This window comes from Eulemur rufifrons, chromosome 10 (assembly GCF_041146395.1).
Source record: "Eulemur rufifrons isolate Redbay chromosome 10, OSU_ERuf_1, whole genome shotgun sequence".
NCBI lineage: Eukaryota > Metazoa > Chordata > Mammalia > Primates > Lemuridae > Eulemur > Eulemur rufifrons.
The window spans coordinates 16,674,149-16,692,120 of NC_090992.1; the positions used below are offsets into that span (position 1 = coordinate 16,674,149).

General features: G+C 47.5%; 1 protein-coding gene across 2 annotated transcripts in view; it reads left to right on the forward strand.

The window, feature by feature from the left end:
- The window catches only part of SLIT3 (slit guidance ligand 3), a 576,436-nt gene that overhangs the window by 30,912 nt on the left and 527,552 nt on the right, over positions 1-17,972 (forward strand). For both annotated transcript variants that reach the window (XM_069483860.1, XM_069483859.1), the window contains exon 2: positions 14,445-14,516. In XM_069483860.1, coding sequence (XP_069339961.1) covers positions 14,445-14,516 — 72 coding nt within the window. The remainder of the gene's footprint in view (positions 1-14,444; positions 14,517-17,972) is intronic.

The following is a 17,972-nucleotide window of genomic DNA, read 5'->3' on the forward strand; positions in this document are numbered from 1 at the left end:
CCCAACTGGACGGGAAGAGCGCTCCTCAAGCACAAAGACGTGGTGGGCAACCAGGCCCCCTTATGAGTCCTTCCTTTGTCACTTGCTCCTGTTGTCGGTATTTTCTGGCTCTAGCTAGGGTGACCATTTGTATTGATTTGCCCAGGACAGTCCCAATTTCTGTTTTCCTGGTCTAATTAGTGACATCCTCTTTGACTCACAGAAGTATTCAACTTTGACTAATAAACTCTATGGTCATTCTAGTTGTACTGGTTTAAATGAAATACATTGACTTTGGATCTCAAGCCATCGTCAACGAAGGGTAAACATAACTCCCTTAAAACTGTTGATAAGGAGCTCAAGTTAAGATCAGTCATTCAAAAGATGTTTATTGTGCCTTTCACGTGCCAGGCATTGTTCTGAGCCTTGGGAATTCAAACAAATAAGATATGGTCCTGGGTCCCAAGAAGTTGGAATTTATTAATTTTGCTAAAATTTTGCATATTTTCCTAAAATTCTCTGGCCAGATCAATTCACCCTTCAGGACTCTGTATTTATTTCTTGCAAGTCGATTGCTAAATTTGCGGGCACTGACACCTGCCTGCTGGGATATAAATGCTCGTTTGGTACTTACCAGCTTGTAACCACAGACAAGCATCTTAATCTCCTTGTGCCTCCATTTGTTCACTCATAGAATGGGTCTAATAATAGCATCAACCTCACGGTCTGGTCTTCAGGATTGAAAGAGGCTCCAGATGAAGTGCTTAGCATAGCGCTTGGCATGTGGTAAACACTCAGTTACACATCAGCTCTTGCCTAATAATTACTCAGTCAGCACAAATTTATTTAGACTCTCCTGTAGGCTGGCTGCAGCTTGCTCCTCTATTGACTGTAGTTAAGGCCTCTTTTTAAAAAAAGCATCATGTAACGTGTGTTAGTAGAATCCAAAGCCAGTGAGAATTATAGACTGTGACCCTAAGGGTCACACGGTCCATTTTCCTCCTCTGACAGATGGGAAAGGTAACCTTTACAAGGCACTGTTATGAGTCAGAAAGGGGGTGTGGAGAGAGAGCGCAGGGGGCCCAGCTTCTCGGCCGGTCTTTCCCACTGTGCCATGTTGCCAGGAGTATCAGTCAGCACAGACAAGACGATGCTGCAGCAATAAATAAACCCAGATGTGTCAATGGCGAAACACAATAAAACTGTTGCTTTCTCTTCCTCATGTCGTAGTTCAGCATGGTTGGTCTGGGTAGTGGTGGGTGGTTTATGCTCGACGGGGTCATTTGGGAACCTGTGCTCCTTCCATTGTGGGATGCCACCATTTTTGACACGTGGACGCTACATACCAGGAAGACAAGAAAGGGAAAGAGAGTATAATGCTATGTAGGATGTTTTACAGCCTCCCCTGGAAATGGCATATATCACTTCCAGCCACATTCCTTTAATCAGAAATCAGTCACGTGGTCCCACTTAGATGCAAAGGGTGCAAGAAATCTAATCGTGCTGTTTGCCTAGGAGGAAAATGAAGCAGTCTGGTGCACACGCACGTCCCTGCCGTGCCATAGCCTCTGCATTCCTTGCCTCATTTCCAAAGGAGGATCCCAACTTCTTCTGGGATTTCTGTTCACTGACTCCCAGCAACTGGGAGAGCCATTTCAGCACCTGCTCTCCTATTCGGTGCAGGGAAAGGATTTGGGAACAGGCTTTCTGAGGAGAGTTTGGAAGGGTTTGGGGTCTCTGGGCCTGATGAAGAGGGACATACAAGCTGAACCCTTTGAATTGATAGTCATCACCTGGAGGGGATTGCTCAGAAAGGAGTTAAGTTCCCTTACACTGTCACAGCAAGGATGGGTTATTTATGTGTCTCCTAGCATGAGTGCTGGGATATCCTGGGTGTGTCAGCAAGGGGGCGCTCTCTTTGCAGGTGCTCTATTGCAGGGTGTGCCTCGGGGGGAGAGGTATGGATTAGACCAGGTGCCTCCCTCACTGTTAGTGAAGCACCCAAGTCTGGCCAACATCACCTTACTGTGCTCACACTGTTCAGGAATAATAGCCGATTGACAGTAATGGTTACTGCTTGAGTACTCACCACGTGACCAGCCCTGGGCTCAGACCACTTTACATGTATCATCTCACTTCATGCTCACAGTCTCCTAGGAGGTCGGAGATTGTGACTATATCCATTTTAAAGATGAAACAGAAGCTTAGGGATGGGTTGTGTTGCCTAAAATCACACTCTGTCTGCTGAGATTTAAGCCCAGGCTACCTGATTCTAGGGCGGGGTTTCTTAAGCATTCGGTTCAGTAGCAGGGATCTCAAATGCCAACGCCCATCAGGACTAAGCAGGTATCCTAAGAGGGAATCGGCTCACGTGGACTGGTGAATTGTGGAGCGTGTGCCTTACTCAAAGTGGGCAGTTGCCTTTTAGTACCACGAAGGCCCATGGTTATCAGATTGACTGATTTTTGGAGACAAGCCAGAATTCCAGATTTGTGTATGAAATGGCCCCAAATTGACAATTAATTTGCATATGTGAAAATCACAGTGAGAACCAGACTAAACTTGTCTGCAGGGCAAAATTCACTGGTGGGCTCCTACCGGTTTGCAAGTTCTACTCTACTGCCCACAGCAAAGAGCTAGTTGTGTCCCATGTATGCCCTTTGTGCTGGAGCATGAAGCTGAACTGAGCGAGACAGGGGCAGGGAGCCCTCCTGCTGCAAGGGGAGAAAGAGCAGAGACCCCCCCGCCCACCATCCTGCTTGCAGGCCCTCCCCACGACCACATCCACCCATCCAGGTTGCCCTTCTGTCTGGACTGTTTTGCTCCCTGCAGGTAGCTGTCTGCACAGGGCTGGCTGCAAGCTTTTGCAGGTGTAAAATTATATATGCGAGAGTGTTGCCAAGTCAAAAATTTAGCCCAGGGAGGCTTAGTTCCCAAACAACTGAGGTAGTGTGAAGCCAGTTTTTTAAATCAAATTCAGTTCATTTCTTTCCCAAATGCGTGTATGTGTTTTTAAACTTGTATATGGTTATGTAACTGATGAGAATGAAGTGCAAAAATCAGAGAATAATTAATAATACCTGCCGTTGTGTGAGTCTGGGGAGGTAAAGCACGATATGGGAATCCTAGGAGGGTGACCCGCAGGGAAACACTGCTGCCCACGACCCGGTGGGATGGTGCTTTGATGATTCCTGAATACATGTGGGTTTCTCTCCCACTGGGGTAGGCGGACGGATGGCATTAGGTCCTTTGGACTGGGGAGAAGAAACAGAGCGGGAGACACGCATTAGGGCAGGGCCATCTGAGCAGCTCCTGACAACTGCTATTGGGCTCATCAAGGAGCATGTTCCTTTAGCTGGATGGCCAGATTTCCAGGGTCTTGAATGGCTTTAATTCTGCCTGGTCACTTTAGCTATGGGGAGACTCTTAGGTCAACTGGACCAATGTTTTCAACGTTTTTCTGAGAGTAGAAGGTGCATGAATAATACATATTTACTCTGGAAAACACTGACAATATTGATAAACAAAATGTAAAATGTTAAAATAAAACCCTCTTAGTTTGACCATCCTGAGAAAACTGCATACATTTTTCCGAGTGTCTCTAAGGGGTCTTACTTCATCCGAGGTGTCTGGGAGGAAGTGTGGGGAGTGCGCGCTTCACAATCCTTGGGGACACGAGGCAAACACACAGGAAACAGGCAGCAGCACACGAGGTGGAAGGAAATGTGATGAAAGAGCAAAATGAGTTATGCAGAGGCTCCATGATCCAGAAGTTCACAAGTTCAGGGAAGGGAGAAGCCAGCGTGGGATGGAGTAGCTGGGGAGGGCCGTGGGGAAGGCGTGGGGGCTTGACAAAGCCTGAAAATTGGGGGTATCTGTTTGCTGGGGCTGCCACAACCAAGTACCACAAACTGGGTGCCTGAAAACAACAGACGTTTACTCTTTTACACTTTTAGAGTCTGGAAATCCGAAATCAAGGAGCCAGCAGGGCCAGGCTCCCTCTGAAATCTGTAGGGGAGAATCCCTGCTGGCTCCTTCCTGGCTTCTGGTGGTGGCCAGCAAGCCTTGGCGTCCCTTGGTTTGCAGCTGCGTTGCTCCCACCTCTCCCTTGTTGTCACACGGCACTGTCCCTGTGGGTCTCAGTCTCTTCTTAAAAGGACACCAATCATGGTGGATTAGAGTCTGCCCTAATACCCTCATTTTAACCTGATTGCAAATGCAAAGAGCCTATGTCCAAATAAGGTCACATGCACAGGTAGCAGGGATTAGGACTTCGGCGTATCTTTGGGGGCACACAGTTCAACCGATAACAGCAGTAGGATTTGGGTGGGGCTGGGACGGCGAGGGCTTTCGGGGCCAGCAGGCAGCGTGAGCATAGGTGCTGATGGAGTGCCTAGCACAGTTCCTGGATTTGGTAGGTGCTCGATACATGTCTGTGGATGTAAAGAAGGAAGAATTAAATGAGGCAAGCTAAGGACGGCGATGAGACCCTCCCTATTGAGCTGCGGAATAAAATGGGTATTTGGGGGAAATGAATCTGGTTGCAAGGCAGGAATGATATCAGAGGCAAGGGGCCGAGGGCTGTTAGATCAGTGCTTCGCCCTCTGTGGATCTGGTTGGCAACTGGACCACTTTCTTCAATGTTGCCAGGCACGTTGCCAGCCCGGTGGATGCCCCCTAGGCTGGGTGCCACCTGCCTCTGTGATCCCCTTTGGTGCCGCTCTGGGAATCACCCGGACCTCCTTTTTGTTGCTTAGACTGTCCACATGCTTTCTCCCTCCATGGCCTTTTGGTTTCTCCTCCTCCACTTGGAAACTTCTCCCTTGAGCCTCTCTCCCTCAGCCAAATCCTTTTCCCTCTGGTGTCAGACCAAGTGCCACCCTCTGAGAGAGGTCCTTCCCGACTGCCACTTCCTCTCACCTAATCTTCATTCTCTTTGCCTCACCTGCAGCTATTTTGCAGTTATTTCCATATTGTCATCTGGGGTCTTGTTTGTGTGGGATTGCCTGTCTCTGCCATAGCAGTTTTCTGTTGCTCAGTAATAATCTTGCCACAAGCTTGGTGGCTTAAAACAACACACATTCATCCCCTCACAGTTAGCTCTGGGTCCTCTGTTTCAGGGTCTCACAAAACTGGGATAGAGATGTTGGTTGGGACTGTGGTCTCATTTCTAGGCCCGACTGGAGAAGGATCTGCTTCCAAGCTCTCGAGGTCATTGGCAGAATTCAGTTCTTTGCAGCCTGTTAGATGGAGGGGTTCAGGCTCCTCCTGGTCATACTCAGGTCCTAGTTGGCTGTTGGTGGAGGCTCCCCTGTGTCCCTTGCCATGGGGGCCTCACAAGTGTGGCTGCCTGTTTCATCCCAGCTAGCAAAGGAAAGAGTCCCCTAGCAAGATGGGCATCACAATCCTATGTCACAAAGGTGACATCCTGCCAACTTTGCTGTGTTGTATTGGTTAGGAGCAAGCCGCTAAGTCCTGCCCACACTCAAGGGCAGAAGAAGGTGGTGATCTTGGGGACTACCTTAGAATCTGTTTGCCACGCTCGTCAAGGAAATAAAAGTTCCTTAAAAGGAACTTCTTTGCTGTTCTTCAACACTCTGTCCTCAGCCACAAGCTTAGTACCAAGTCCAGAGTAGGTGTCTAAGTTTGCTGTAGGAAGAAAAGAAGGATGGAGCGGGGGAGGGGTAAAGTGGGAAGGAAGGAGTGAGGGAGGGAAGGAAGGAAAGAAGGAAGGAAGGATGGACAGACGGCTGGATGTGCAGATGGACCTGCTTTCCCTTGCATTGTGCTTTGACAGCCGGATAAATCTGCTTGCAGTTATCCTAAGGCAATGCCTCTGGGCTTTAATACATGCTGGGTTTTTGGTTGTTTTTTTTTAACCAAGAATTCTTTTTCTCCCTCTCACATATTTCCATGCCAACCTGGATGTGGTCAACTCATTCTTTAGGTCTCAATTAAAATGTCACCTTTTCCTGTACACTCCCTGACCCTACAACCCGATTACGCCATACTCCTTCCTCCATACTCTCCCATAAGCTTTTGTTTTGGCCTCTGGTATGGTATAGAGCAGGAGTGTATAAACCAAAGCCCCAGGCCGAATCAGCCTTCTGCTTGTCTTTGTAAATAAAGTTTTACTGGTACACAGTCATGCCCATTCATTTATATATTTTCTGTGGCTATTCTCACACTACAAAGCTGAGTTGAATAGTTGAAGCGGAAACCATGGTTAGCAAAATCCAATTTATTTATTATCTGGCCTTTAAAGAAAAAGGTTACCATCCCGTGGTATAGAGCAGCGCAGTCTGTGGTATTCGTCCCTGTGTTGATTTCTGCCCCACTAAACAAGTTCCTTATGGGCAGGGACCGTGCCAGTGTTGTTTACAGCTGTACCCCAGCATTTAGTACAGCTTCTGAAACTTAATGGTCAAGACATATTTGTTGAATGAATGAATGAACGATATGTCAGTAAGAAACAGAAAACGGGTGGAAAACTCAAATTAGGATTATTCCGGAAGGGCTGGTTTACAAAAGGACTTGTGGACATGGGTCAGGGGAAGCACAAGCGGTACTGTGCAACCCAGGACTAGAAGCAGCAGAGCTGTTGCCACCTGTAAGCCAGAGGAGGTGAGAGGAGGCAAAGTGTTCTGGAAGCAGGGAAATGGACAGAGTCGTGAAGAGGAGTTTTGTGGCCTTTGGTGGCAACACTAGCTAACCGGAGTGGGCTTTCGGGGGGGCTGGGGGAAACCTGGAGAATGAACACCCTGTCCTCAGGCCGATCCTGCTCAACTATAGGGAGGTGAAAGGGCAGAGGAACCAGCCCTGTGATGTGGCCCATTCGAGTTAGGCCCCCGGGGGAAAAGGGTGGAGAGAGAGAGAGAAACTGAGGCTGGAGCCTGCTTGCCAACTTGTTCTGGTCTGTGGGAACCTCTTCTTCTCTGGTGGCAAACCAAGGGTTGGGCGGGGCTATGGGACATCTTAAATCTGGCCCTTCTTACCCCTTTCCTGAGCAGGAGTCCCTGGGTCACACAATGGGATCTGGGATGCGGAGGCATCACACATCTCAGGGCTTGCTTGGGAGCACCTGCCCTCGTACTCAGCCCTTTCATTTCTCTGTGATCCCCCTGCTGTCACCCCTGCTGTCACCATCCCATCTCCTCTAGGGGGACTTCTCTCTGAGTTCCTGCCTGCCGAGCTCCCTCCCGTCTGGGGTTACCCGCTCCTGTGGAATTTAGACCACATCTCTTAAGATGGAATTTTGCAGATTCTTACATTTGTTCTCTGCGCAGCTCATGAGTCTTGCCTCATCTCCTCAGCTAGACTCCAAGCTCCCCGACAGCAAGGACCAAGTCATATTCTTTTAATTAAAAAAAAAAAATCCACTTGGTTATGGGCTCCCCAAATATGAAAATCATAGATATCAAAATTGACAGGACTTTTCATAGGTCACGTAGTCCAGCCTCCTGCCCATCCCTAGTACCCCTTAGATATGGCACCCAACATGAGTTAGCTACTACTCTCTGCTCGCAGACCCCTGTGACAGGGAACTACTGCATGGTGTGGCAGCCACAACAAGTTGACCTTACGCTGAGACCCTGTCTCCTTTCCTGCGACCCAGAAGTCAGCATTCTGTATACATTTGTTGTACAGGGGACAGGTAATCTTAATAGTTTGGTCTGAACCAGTGGTGTGTTCTTTACGTACGTTTCACCATCACAGATGAACATCTGTTTTGAAGTCCATCCTAACCACACCACATGTCCACTCCCTAACTATTGTTGACTGTGGGTGGAAAATGAGCCACTCCAAATGCTGTGTAGAAAGGACTTCCTCACACGCTTTATATATTGAGCCTCCTGGTGATCCTGTAGAGCTGGGTTTTGGGTCGTATTTCATAAAAGTTACGTACAGAACAACAGCAACTGGGGCTCAGTAAAGTGCCCTTCCCGAAGCCACACAGCTGAGCAGTGAGGAAGCCAGATTCAAACCCACATATCCTGGATTTACAGTCAAAGCGCTTTTCTCCACCCTGTGCTGTTTTTCACTCCTCCCTTTTCCCAGATGTGCCACAGCAAGAAGTAACATTTTTCAGAAATGCCGCAGAGTGAATAAAAAGAAGGGTATGAATATACATGTGCCAAGACAGGGACAGTGGCCTGCCCTAGAAAAATCTCATTTTTGTTTCATTTTTTTCCACTGTTGTTCTGAATTCCTTTGCCCACCCCACCCAAGGTGTCAAACAGATGTGAAAATACCACAAAGCTCCGAGTCTCAGCATCGGTTTATGATTCACTGATTGGGATCGGGAAAAATAGTCCAGGACATTGCCATGGCGATGCCTGTTTATGGCGGCAGCGCGGCAGATGATGAGGAACACAATGGGAACCAGACATGGGCAGAGAGCAGCACAGCTCTGCCTGCTGGAGCTTGCAGGGGGACTCGGCCCTCCCCCTGGCGGGACCTCACTGGGCACCTGGGTAGAAGTGTGTCATCTTGGCTGGAGTGGGGGCCAGCAAAGCCAGTGGGAGGCTGCCTTTTTTCTTTTTCAAGGAATGTGGCTAGGAAATTTATTCTATTTATTTGGACATATATTAATGCATCCTTTTTTTCCATTCAGTTGATAACCTGGTACAATAGAAATTGCTGTCATCATAGATGGGCAGGATGATGTGATGGGTAAAACCATGGCCTCTGCCTTCAGAGAGCCTGGTTTCAAATCCCAGCTGTGCCACTAACTGGAGTGTATCCTTACAGCAAGTTTCTTTATTGGTTAAAAATAAAAATGTTTAAGCTGGGGTGGGAGGGGGGGAGACTAAGCTTCAGCCTCTTCATGTGAAAAATGAAATAATAATGACACCTACCGCATATGATTGTTGTCTGGATTAGATAAAATGAGCACAAAGTCCTTAGCACAGTGTCTGGTGCATAGTATGGGTCTAATAAATATCGGCTCTTTTTAAGGCTGATCCACAGTATTTTTTCTGTCGAAGTAAGATAATATCTACCTTTCAGAACTCTTGCAGAGAAAAGAAGAAAAAAAAGAATGGAAAGCTACTGTCTCAAAGATACTCCATTTGTCAGTATAGACTGCTATAACGTAGTTCTTGAATTTCAGTGGTTTAGGAGTTACGTCTTTCGCATGTCTGAGTCTGATGTGTGTAGATGGGGAGGCCAGGGGGGAGCGGTCTCATTCCTGAGTACAGTCGTTCTTTCTGTTTGCCATCGTTGGAGTCCTCCGCTGTGTCTACCGAATCCAGCCCAGGCTGGGAGAAGAGAAAGAGCGTGGAGGGTTGGGCAGGACTTTTCACGCTCAGGCCGAAGGCAGCACGTGGCGCTTTTGCTTGTGGAATAGTGATGAGAACTCAGTCACGTGGTTGCACCTCAGTGCAGGGGGAGCTGGGCGATGTAGTCTACCTGTGTGCTCGAGACAGAGGGAACGTGGTTTGGTGGACAGCTCGCCAATCTGCCACAGCGTTCAGTGAGTGGTAATCATTACCGTGAGTGGTAATGTGACATCATGATTACCATGGTGTCCTCAGTCCCGCTTGGAGGGATGGGCGGGCACCCCTAGTTATGGAGTCATCACTCCTGCAAGCCTGAGAGAAGGGCCAGGTCTCGCTCATCCCCAGAATGGTACGGCTGCCTTCAGCCCCTGCGAGCCATCCTTGATCACAGCGACAGGACTGAGGGTCTCACAGGCAGCGGGTGAGTCTCAGAAAGGACTTGCCATTGAGAGCCATGTAAATGGGCTTCCACTGTTAACAGCAAATTAAATGTTCAGAAGGTAGCTCTCTCTTCCTTTCTGTTCTATACTACGTCTCCATTTTGCAATTGAGTCGCCTCAAAACTTGATGGCTTAAGACACGACGCTCACTTTAGTACAGTCACGTGTTACTTAACGATGGGGATACCTTCTGAGAAATGCGTTGCTAGGCAATTTCATCACTGTTTTAACACAGAAACCAAGATGGCATAGCCTACTGCACGCCTAGGCTGTATGGTGTAGCCCCTTGCTCCTAGGACTCAAACCTGTGCAGCTCTCTCTGTACTGAATAAATACTGTAGGCCATGGCAACATGGTGGTGTTTGTGCGTCTAAACGTCTCTAAGTATAGAAAAGGTACAGTACAGTAAAAGAACAGTATAAAATATCAAAAATGGTGCACTTGAATAGGGCACTAACCCTGTGAATGGAGCTTGCAGGATGGGAAGTTGCTCTGGGTGAGTCAGCAAGTGCTGAGTGAATGTGAAGGCCTAGGGCATTGCTGTGTACTGCTGTAGACTTTACAAACACTGTTCAATTAGGCTACATTAAATTTGTCGAAAATCTTCTTTCTTCGGTAACAAATTAACATTAGCTTTTGGTAACTTTTTTTACTTTATAAGCTTGAACATTTTTTAAACTTTTTGACTCTTTTGTAATAACATTTAGCTTAAAACACAAACACATTGTACAGATTTACAAAAATATTTTCTTTATATCCATCAATAAGGTCTTTTCTATTTCATTTTTTTTTTACACTTTAAACATTTTTTTATTAAAAATTAAGACACAAACACACACATCAGCCTAGACCTACACAGGGTCGGGATCATCAGTATCACTGTTTTCCACCTCCACATCTTGTCCCACTGGAAGGTCTTCAGGGGCACTAGCCCGCGTGGAGCTGTCGTCTCCATAATAGCAGTGCCGCCTTCTGGATGCCTCCTGAGGGACCTGCCTCCGGCTGTTTTACAGTTAGCTTTTTTAATACATATAAGTAGAAGGAGTAAACTCTAAAATAAAGATAAAAAGCATAGCATAGTAAATACACAAACCGGTAACATAGTCATTTATTATCATTATTGCATATTATGTACTGTGCATAACTGTATGTGCTGTACTTTTATACAACTGGCAGCGCAGTAGGCTTGTTTATGCCAGCTTCGCCACACACACATGAGGAATACGTTGTTCCATGACGTTATGACAGCTATGATGTCACTAGGTGACAGGAATTTTTCAGCTCCATTGTAATCTTAGGGGACCACTGTCATGTATGTGGTCCTCACGGACCAACATGTTGTTACGTGATGCGTGACTGTTCTCCCTCGCAGTGTCTGGGGGTCAGGAGCTCAAGAGTGGTTCAGCTGGGTGATTCTGGCTTAGCGTTTCTCATAAGTTACAGTGAGGTGGTGGCCGGGGCTGGAGTCGCAAAGGTGTCCGCACTCAATCTGCCTGACCTCTATGCCAGAGAGACTCATGAGCCCGGGCTGGGGCTCCTCGGGCACCTCCCCCATGCCTCCTCTCCCACCTTGTTCTCTCTCTGGTCCTCTCACATGGTCTCACCGACATGGAAGCTTCAGGCTTTTCTTATATGGTGGCTCAAGGCTCCAGTGACGCTGCTGAGAGGGAGAAGGCGAGTGCCCCTCTTTCCTTGCCTCTTCTGTCCCAGCCTCGGAAGCTCTGCGGCATCGCTTCTGCGACAGTCCTGTTTGTCCAGGTGGTCCCAAAGGTCAGCTCAGGTTCAAGGGAAACAGCACAGACTCCATCTCTTGATGGCAAGTAAAGAGATGACAGATGTTTTAAAACATCTACACTTCCCACACGTGCGTCTAGGCACCATCCCGACCCCCAGCCAGGATCTCACCTCCGGCTGATGGTTTGGAACGTGTCCTAACCTGACACAGGCTGATTCTCTCCAAGGCCAGAGCTGAAGGCCTCAGAGGTCCTGCAGAGCCTGGACTGGCATGGTGGGGCGGGCAGTGGGGTGGGCAGGCTCTCCCCACTATCAGTATCATTAATTTCCATTTTGGGCCAAGTGAGTTGAAGCCCATGCTGTGGGTTTCTCATCATTCTGTGGTCTGCAAGTAGGAGAGGATGACAAAGCATGGAGGCCCAGAGAGGTTGAGTAAGTTACTCAAACTCACACAGCCCCAGCTACGTGGGATTGGGGGCTGAGAGATGGGACAGAGATTTGAACCCAGACCTGTCGCACCTGGAAGCCCTTGGGCCCCTTGGCCTTCTGCCAGGCAGCATGTTTCAAGGTGGGCAGAGGCAGACAGCAGAGCTCAGTCAAGGAGCAGGGCCCTTCCCTCCCCTCTGGCCTTTGTGTCACTCTGCACCCAGATACCATGGAAATCGGTGTCACAGAAATGCAGTGAAGGAGAGGCCGCACGAGGGGGCTGCTGTGGGTGCCAGCCCTCCGTTTTTACCCGTAGGAAGGTAGCAAGCCAACAAGGAGTCTCTTGGGGATAGTAGGATTCATCTGCAGGCACAAAGGTTGGGGGATGGGGCAGCGAGTTTCTGTTGGTGAACTGAAATTTCAGAGTAGAGGTGGCGGCAGGATGCACTTCAACTAATTATAGTAATAATAGCTGCCACAATTGAGTATTTAACAAGTGCCGGGTAAGTGCTGTGTGTACATCATCTCATTTAACCCTCATAAAAACTCTTGGGGTTGAGATGGCCGACCTCATTTTGTAAATGGAGAAACTGCCTCAGAGGTGAAGTGACTGCCCTTGGGTCACCTAGTGAGGGCAGGGCAGGGATTCAAACTCAGCCCCCAAACAGGGACTCTGTGCCTGGGACCACCCCACAGCACACAACCCCCCCCCCGCCCCCTACATCCTCAGAATTTTCCTGGCACACTTTGTGCCCTTTTACAAAATAAATATTAATTGAAAATATCAGTGTCACAGCCACGGGCACGAGCTGCCGGATACCGTGCTGTGTCCTGGTAATTAAACCCATAGTTTCATCGTCATATTCGCGGTTGTCCAGGTCCCAAACATTCTCCTCATTCAGACGGGAGGGTGATGCGGAGATTGCAGATTCCTGCCTGTCTGTTTCTCGCACGGGCCACCCTTTATTTTCCTCTGTGATGCTTGCTCTTTTTTTTTAACCAGCGCTCATATTGGTCTGAGAAGCTTAAATCCTGCTTTTCTCTCTCACGGCTAGTTAAGAGGCCACGCTGATGCTATTGTAGGTGTTAGAAAACTGGATGAGGAAGGGAGGTGGCACCCAGGTGAGGCTACTCAAGGACCGACTTGATTTTTATTTCAGTATTTCTGACACCAGGAGAGTAATCCCTCCTCAAATGTGATTTTTTTCCTCATCAGAAGTGCTAGAATCTGAAAACGGCTTCCCTGTTCCTTTAGGCAACTGTATAACTCACAAGTCTTTCTGAGGCATGATCAATTGTAGGATGGAAACTTTAGGATCTAAGAGAACAAAAGAAGAGGTAAACATTTCAATGGGGATCCAACCTGGGGACAGTGGCCTCTTAGTATACAAATGTTCTGGAGGGAAGGAAAGCCGGTTTTACAGATACCTTGTTGAAACTCCGAGGGCCCAAACCCTGAAGAGCTTCTCATAGGCAGAATATGTAGGGATTATCTGCTCAGCATCCGTTCTTGAGAACTGTAACATATTATTCATGGTCTCTTTTTTGACGTCCCATCTTCTTAGATGATTTCAGTGAACACAGAAAATTCATACAGTTGTTCACAGGTTCATTCCTGGCTTTCCCTACCCCTGGTTTCCACCACCCTGACACCCTCCCCACCCCACACCCTGACCCAACGCCACCACCAAAAGGCTTTCAGCTCTTGTACGGCCAAGTCTCCTCTCTGGGGCCACTTTCAGTTGCTTACGCTTCCAACTTAAGGCAGAGTAATGTGTAAGATCTACTATGTTGGGCTATGGGGTTCAATGAGATGTAGTCTTTGCCCTCAGGGAGTTTGCAAAGTAGCTGGAACATGGACAAGTTTTGCCTTGTCTGTTGGTCTCTAGCTATGTGCCAAAGTCAGTCAAGACTCTTTTGGTTTTAAGTGATAGGAAATTCAAGTCAAATTGCTTTAAACCAAAATATAAGGGAGGTGGGATAGAATGGCTTATGCACTCTGCAGATATGCAGGTGTCTGGCTTCAGGCAGGAGTGGACCCGCACACTCCCAGGAGAGCATCAGGATCCAGTCTCTTTTCATCTGCTGGTTCTTTCTGTGGTGGCAAAATGGCTTCTGCAGCCCTGAGCAGTTTAGCAATCCCAGTGGACAGAGAGTTATTGGGAATTTGAGTCCTGTACACATTTCTGAAACAATTGCTGTGGTCGGAGGGATTAAGAACACTTACAAGCCCGGCCTGGATCAGGTGCCCATCCTTGGAGCTGGGAAGAGGCGTCAGCCTCCCTTGTATGACATGATTTGAGAGTTGGGGGAGGGGAAACTTCCACAGAAGAATTTGTTACCTGAAGAGGGGAACACAGAAGCCAGGCAGTTAAATATAACAGAGTTGTACTACATGCATAATGAATGGTTTATTCCGTACAATATCCTTAAGGTTAGCTGGGCATGCTCAAGGGATATCATTAATCACTGGAATTGCCTTCTGCTTGACAAGCAACATCCCTCCAGTCCAAGCCAGTCTGGACTGAATAGACCATAAGTGTAACTCGCAAAAAAACTGACCTGAATTTGCTCTCCATTGCAGTGACCTGGACAGAAATAATATCACCAGGATCACCAAGACGGACTTCGCTGGGCTCAAGAACCTCCGAGTCTTGTAAGTAGTGGATGGCTCTCCAGTGCATTTTCTTTTTCAGCTCTTTGGCTTTGCAAAAAATGTTCCACTGCCTTGACGCCACACTCCCAAGCCCCGGACAACAGGAATTCACCTTTCTGCAGCAGAAAGGCCCTCATTAGTGCACTCACGTGGTCACAGGTCTCGCATTCTGTGTCTGGCCGCCGCTGGCTGAGCTAGATCGATGGAAGAACTCAGTTCAAGTGACAGGGAAAACAGAAGGCTATAAACGAATAAATCAACATGCCCAGCTTCTAGGATGACAGCAATGTCAGGTTGACTAACCATGCTTCCTTCCCATAGAGATGATAATTTCTTCTCCAGCCTATGCTTTAAAAGAGCAATCAGGACAAAAGTTATTTATCTTGTTGCTTAATGGAGAGGAGGGGAGGATGGAGGGAGAGAGTCAGGACGGGTCAGAGCCCTTGCTGAACACCCACAGCTGTGCAGAAGAGGTAGCAAAAAATCTGAGATGGGCATTGATGAAATAGGGGGACAAGGAATATCGGGTTCTATTTCAGAATATTGAACACTTTCATCCATCCTTAAGCGTGTGAGTGATAAGAAGCTTCCCAAGTACTTGTTCATTGAAAAGTCTAAGACGTGCAGAGGTACGAGAGAGGAGTAATTAGATCTTCGTTCCTTCTTTACTGCCTGGTTGATTTGGATGCATAAGTCTTGCTCGGGACCTGGAGTGCAGCCTGGGCAATTTGGCCAGGGCCTTGGTGTTTTTTTGTTTTGTGGAATCTTGGCTGGTAAATCATTACCTGAAGTAACAGGAATAGTCTTGGTACCTGAAGCTACCTCCTCCTATTTACTAATAGCCCCATATATAATTTTGTACTTGGGACAGGAAGTACCAGGTTCTGGTCCTGACTCAGAAGTGACTGCTCACATAACCCTGGGCAGATCATGATACCTGTTTGGGCCCCGGTTTTCCCGTTGGTAATACAGGGAAGGAGCCATTAGGAGTCTTTCCAACTCCCATAGTTACGCAGATAGCGCTCTGTGGTTTTAACATTTTCACAAACAGTCTGGTTACTCTCACTACCGCTGGTGAAGCATGACTTTCATAACATGGTTTTTCTTTTCTGATTGAAAAGAGTTAGTAGTAATGATGATGATGACAAACCGACCTGTAGGTGACACTTGCCATGGGCACAACACAGTGTTCCATAGTGCTAACACGAGGTAGGCATTACTATAAACCCCCATTTGTGGCGAGGAAACAGGCACAGGTAGGGCGAGTAGTCCCGATGCCACATAGCAGGTGACGGAAGGAGTGGGACTGTGTGCTTTCTACCTTCCGTGCGCTGGTGCTGTGCGTCTGTCTTGCAGAAGACTTAGAAGACCGAGGCAGGCACAGTCCACCCATTTTGTAAATGCAGTTCTTGTGTGTGGGGGCCTTACCTGAGCTGCTCTGAGTGCCAGCATGTGGGGACTCGGGGGCCTGAACGCTGGGCCTCCGGCTAGCAGATGGTCTCCCGCCACCCTTGGTGGGAGGACCTGCTCTGTGCCAAATCTTTCTTTTGCCGCAAGCAGCCGTGTGTCTGTCAAGTGACTGGCAGCTCTGAAAAGGTGTGCGTGGATCGGAATTGAGATTGGAACATGGGTGGGGGAATCCCGGGGTTCAGTTTTAGGGTGATTTTTATTGAAAAGATAGAGGCAGTAACTCATTAATCCCTGTCATTTGCCAACTTAAAAGACAGACATTTGTTTAGTTTCTCTCCTTATTTTTTTCTATTTCCTCCGCCTGTGTCTGTGAGATTTCCTTTCATACGAGTCAGAATTTTCACCTACTGCTTCATTTTCTAACAAAGTCAAAAATAGCCCTTTGATTTTCTTGCCGTTACATCAGAAAGACTAATAAAAATTCCAATTTTCATATCTGTTCTCTGCAAATAGAAAGTTTAAAGTAATCACAAAAGATCGTATTAATATCCTCTGGATGGTCTACAACATTCCTTTGACTACAGTTTATCTTTTCAGTTAATTGGTACATTCTTTTTATTTTGATAAGCAACGCCAAAAAGCCTTCCCCTGCCCCACTTTATAGACTCTGCTAATATACGGTGTCTCATTATCTCCCTTATCAACTCAAAGACAATCCTATTCAAGTGGCCCTTTGTACTGTAAAAGAATCTGCTAGGTGGAATAGCTGACATGCTTTCTAACTAACACCAATAAAATATCCAGACATTTTTACCATGTTTTCCTTCAGTCTCTTCTTTTTAGCTGAGTAACCTAGACAACTATCTTTTTAGAAAAGCTTTCTTCGCACCTTGGCACATTCCCCGTGTCTGTTTCTTATTTACAGTTTCTAGAGAAGCCAGAAAAGACTCAATAGTCTAGAATAATTCGAGCTCGCCACCCATGTCCAGGCAGAACTGTTCTTGCCTGCGAAAGCAGATAAAATGGGTATTGAGGAACTCCAGGCTCAGCCCAGGGCAATTTTCCCCAGATGAAGTGCATTCAAGGATAAGATATGAGGATTGCCCACGACAATTCTTTCTCCCACAGGGTGGGAGTAGGGAAAAGTCTCTTCTGGTGGTATCAATTATATTCCCTTTCTTAGCTGTCTGTTTAAGAACTCTGCTATGCTCACAATGTGGGAGCCAGCTTTATCCCAAATGGGGTTAATAAAAAAGTTAAACTCTGCCGCAACCTCCATCATATGGGGGCGATTTCCGATTCTGATCCAGTGCTAAAACTAAAAAAAAAAAAAACAATGTCCAAAGAGTTGAAAATGAGCACAGTTTGTGTCCCTCTAACTCAGAACAGACTCCAGCCACGGACAGCCTTCCTGGGCGTCCAGCCCTTCCTGGACCCCCTGTCCTAAAATGAGGGACTATCAGTGACTTTAGTGCGTATTCCTGGCTTGTGTCTCAGCCTGGAAGTCTGGAGGCAAGAGCCATAGCTCATTCATTCGTTGATTCATTTATCTGTCAAATATTGATTATTTATGGAGCCTCTGTGTGCCAGGTACTAGGCTAGTCTCTGCTAGGTCTAGGAAGTAGATCTTGAGGGAGCCTTGGAGACCTTGTTAGTCAGGGTTCCAGCAGGAAGGAGATGATACTTACACAGGGAAAATGGGGAGAGCTAAATAGAAAATTACTCACAGAGGCAGGGGCAAGGTTGAGAGAAACCTAGAAGAGATGACATGGTTCCCTAAAGCTAGCGACAACAGGGAGCCACCGTGACCCCCTGGGCCTCGAGGAGCAGTGGGAACAAGGAGGTACCAGAGCCCAGAAAAGATAGGGACTGTCTGACAGGGCCTGTGGTCCTAGATAGAGGGACACAGTCAACCTAAAGTGGCTTGGCGGGGAGGAAGGGGAATAAATCCCCCAACCTGGGATGTATCTCATATAGATATACTTGCATTTCTGCTCCCTTTTCTGAAAGAGGCTAGCAGTGTTGGATTAGTCGAAAACTAAGAGA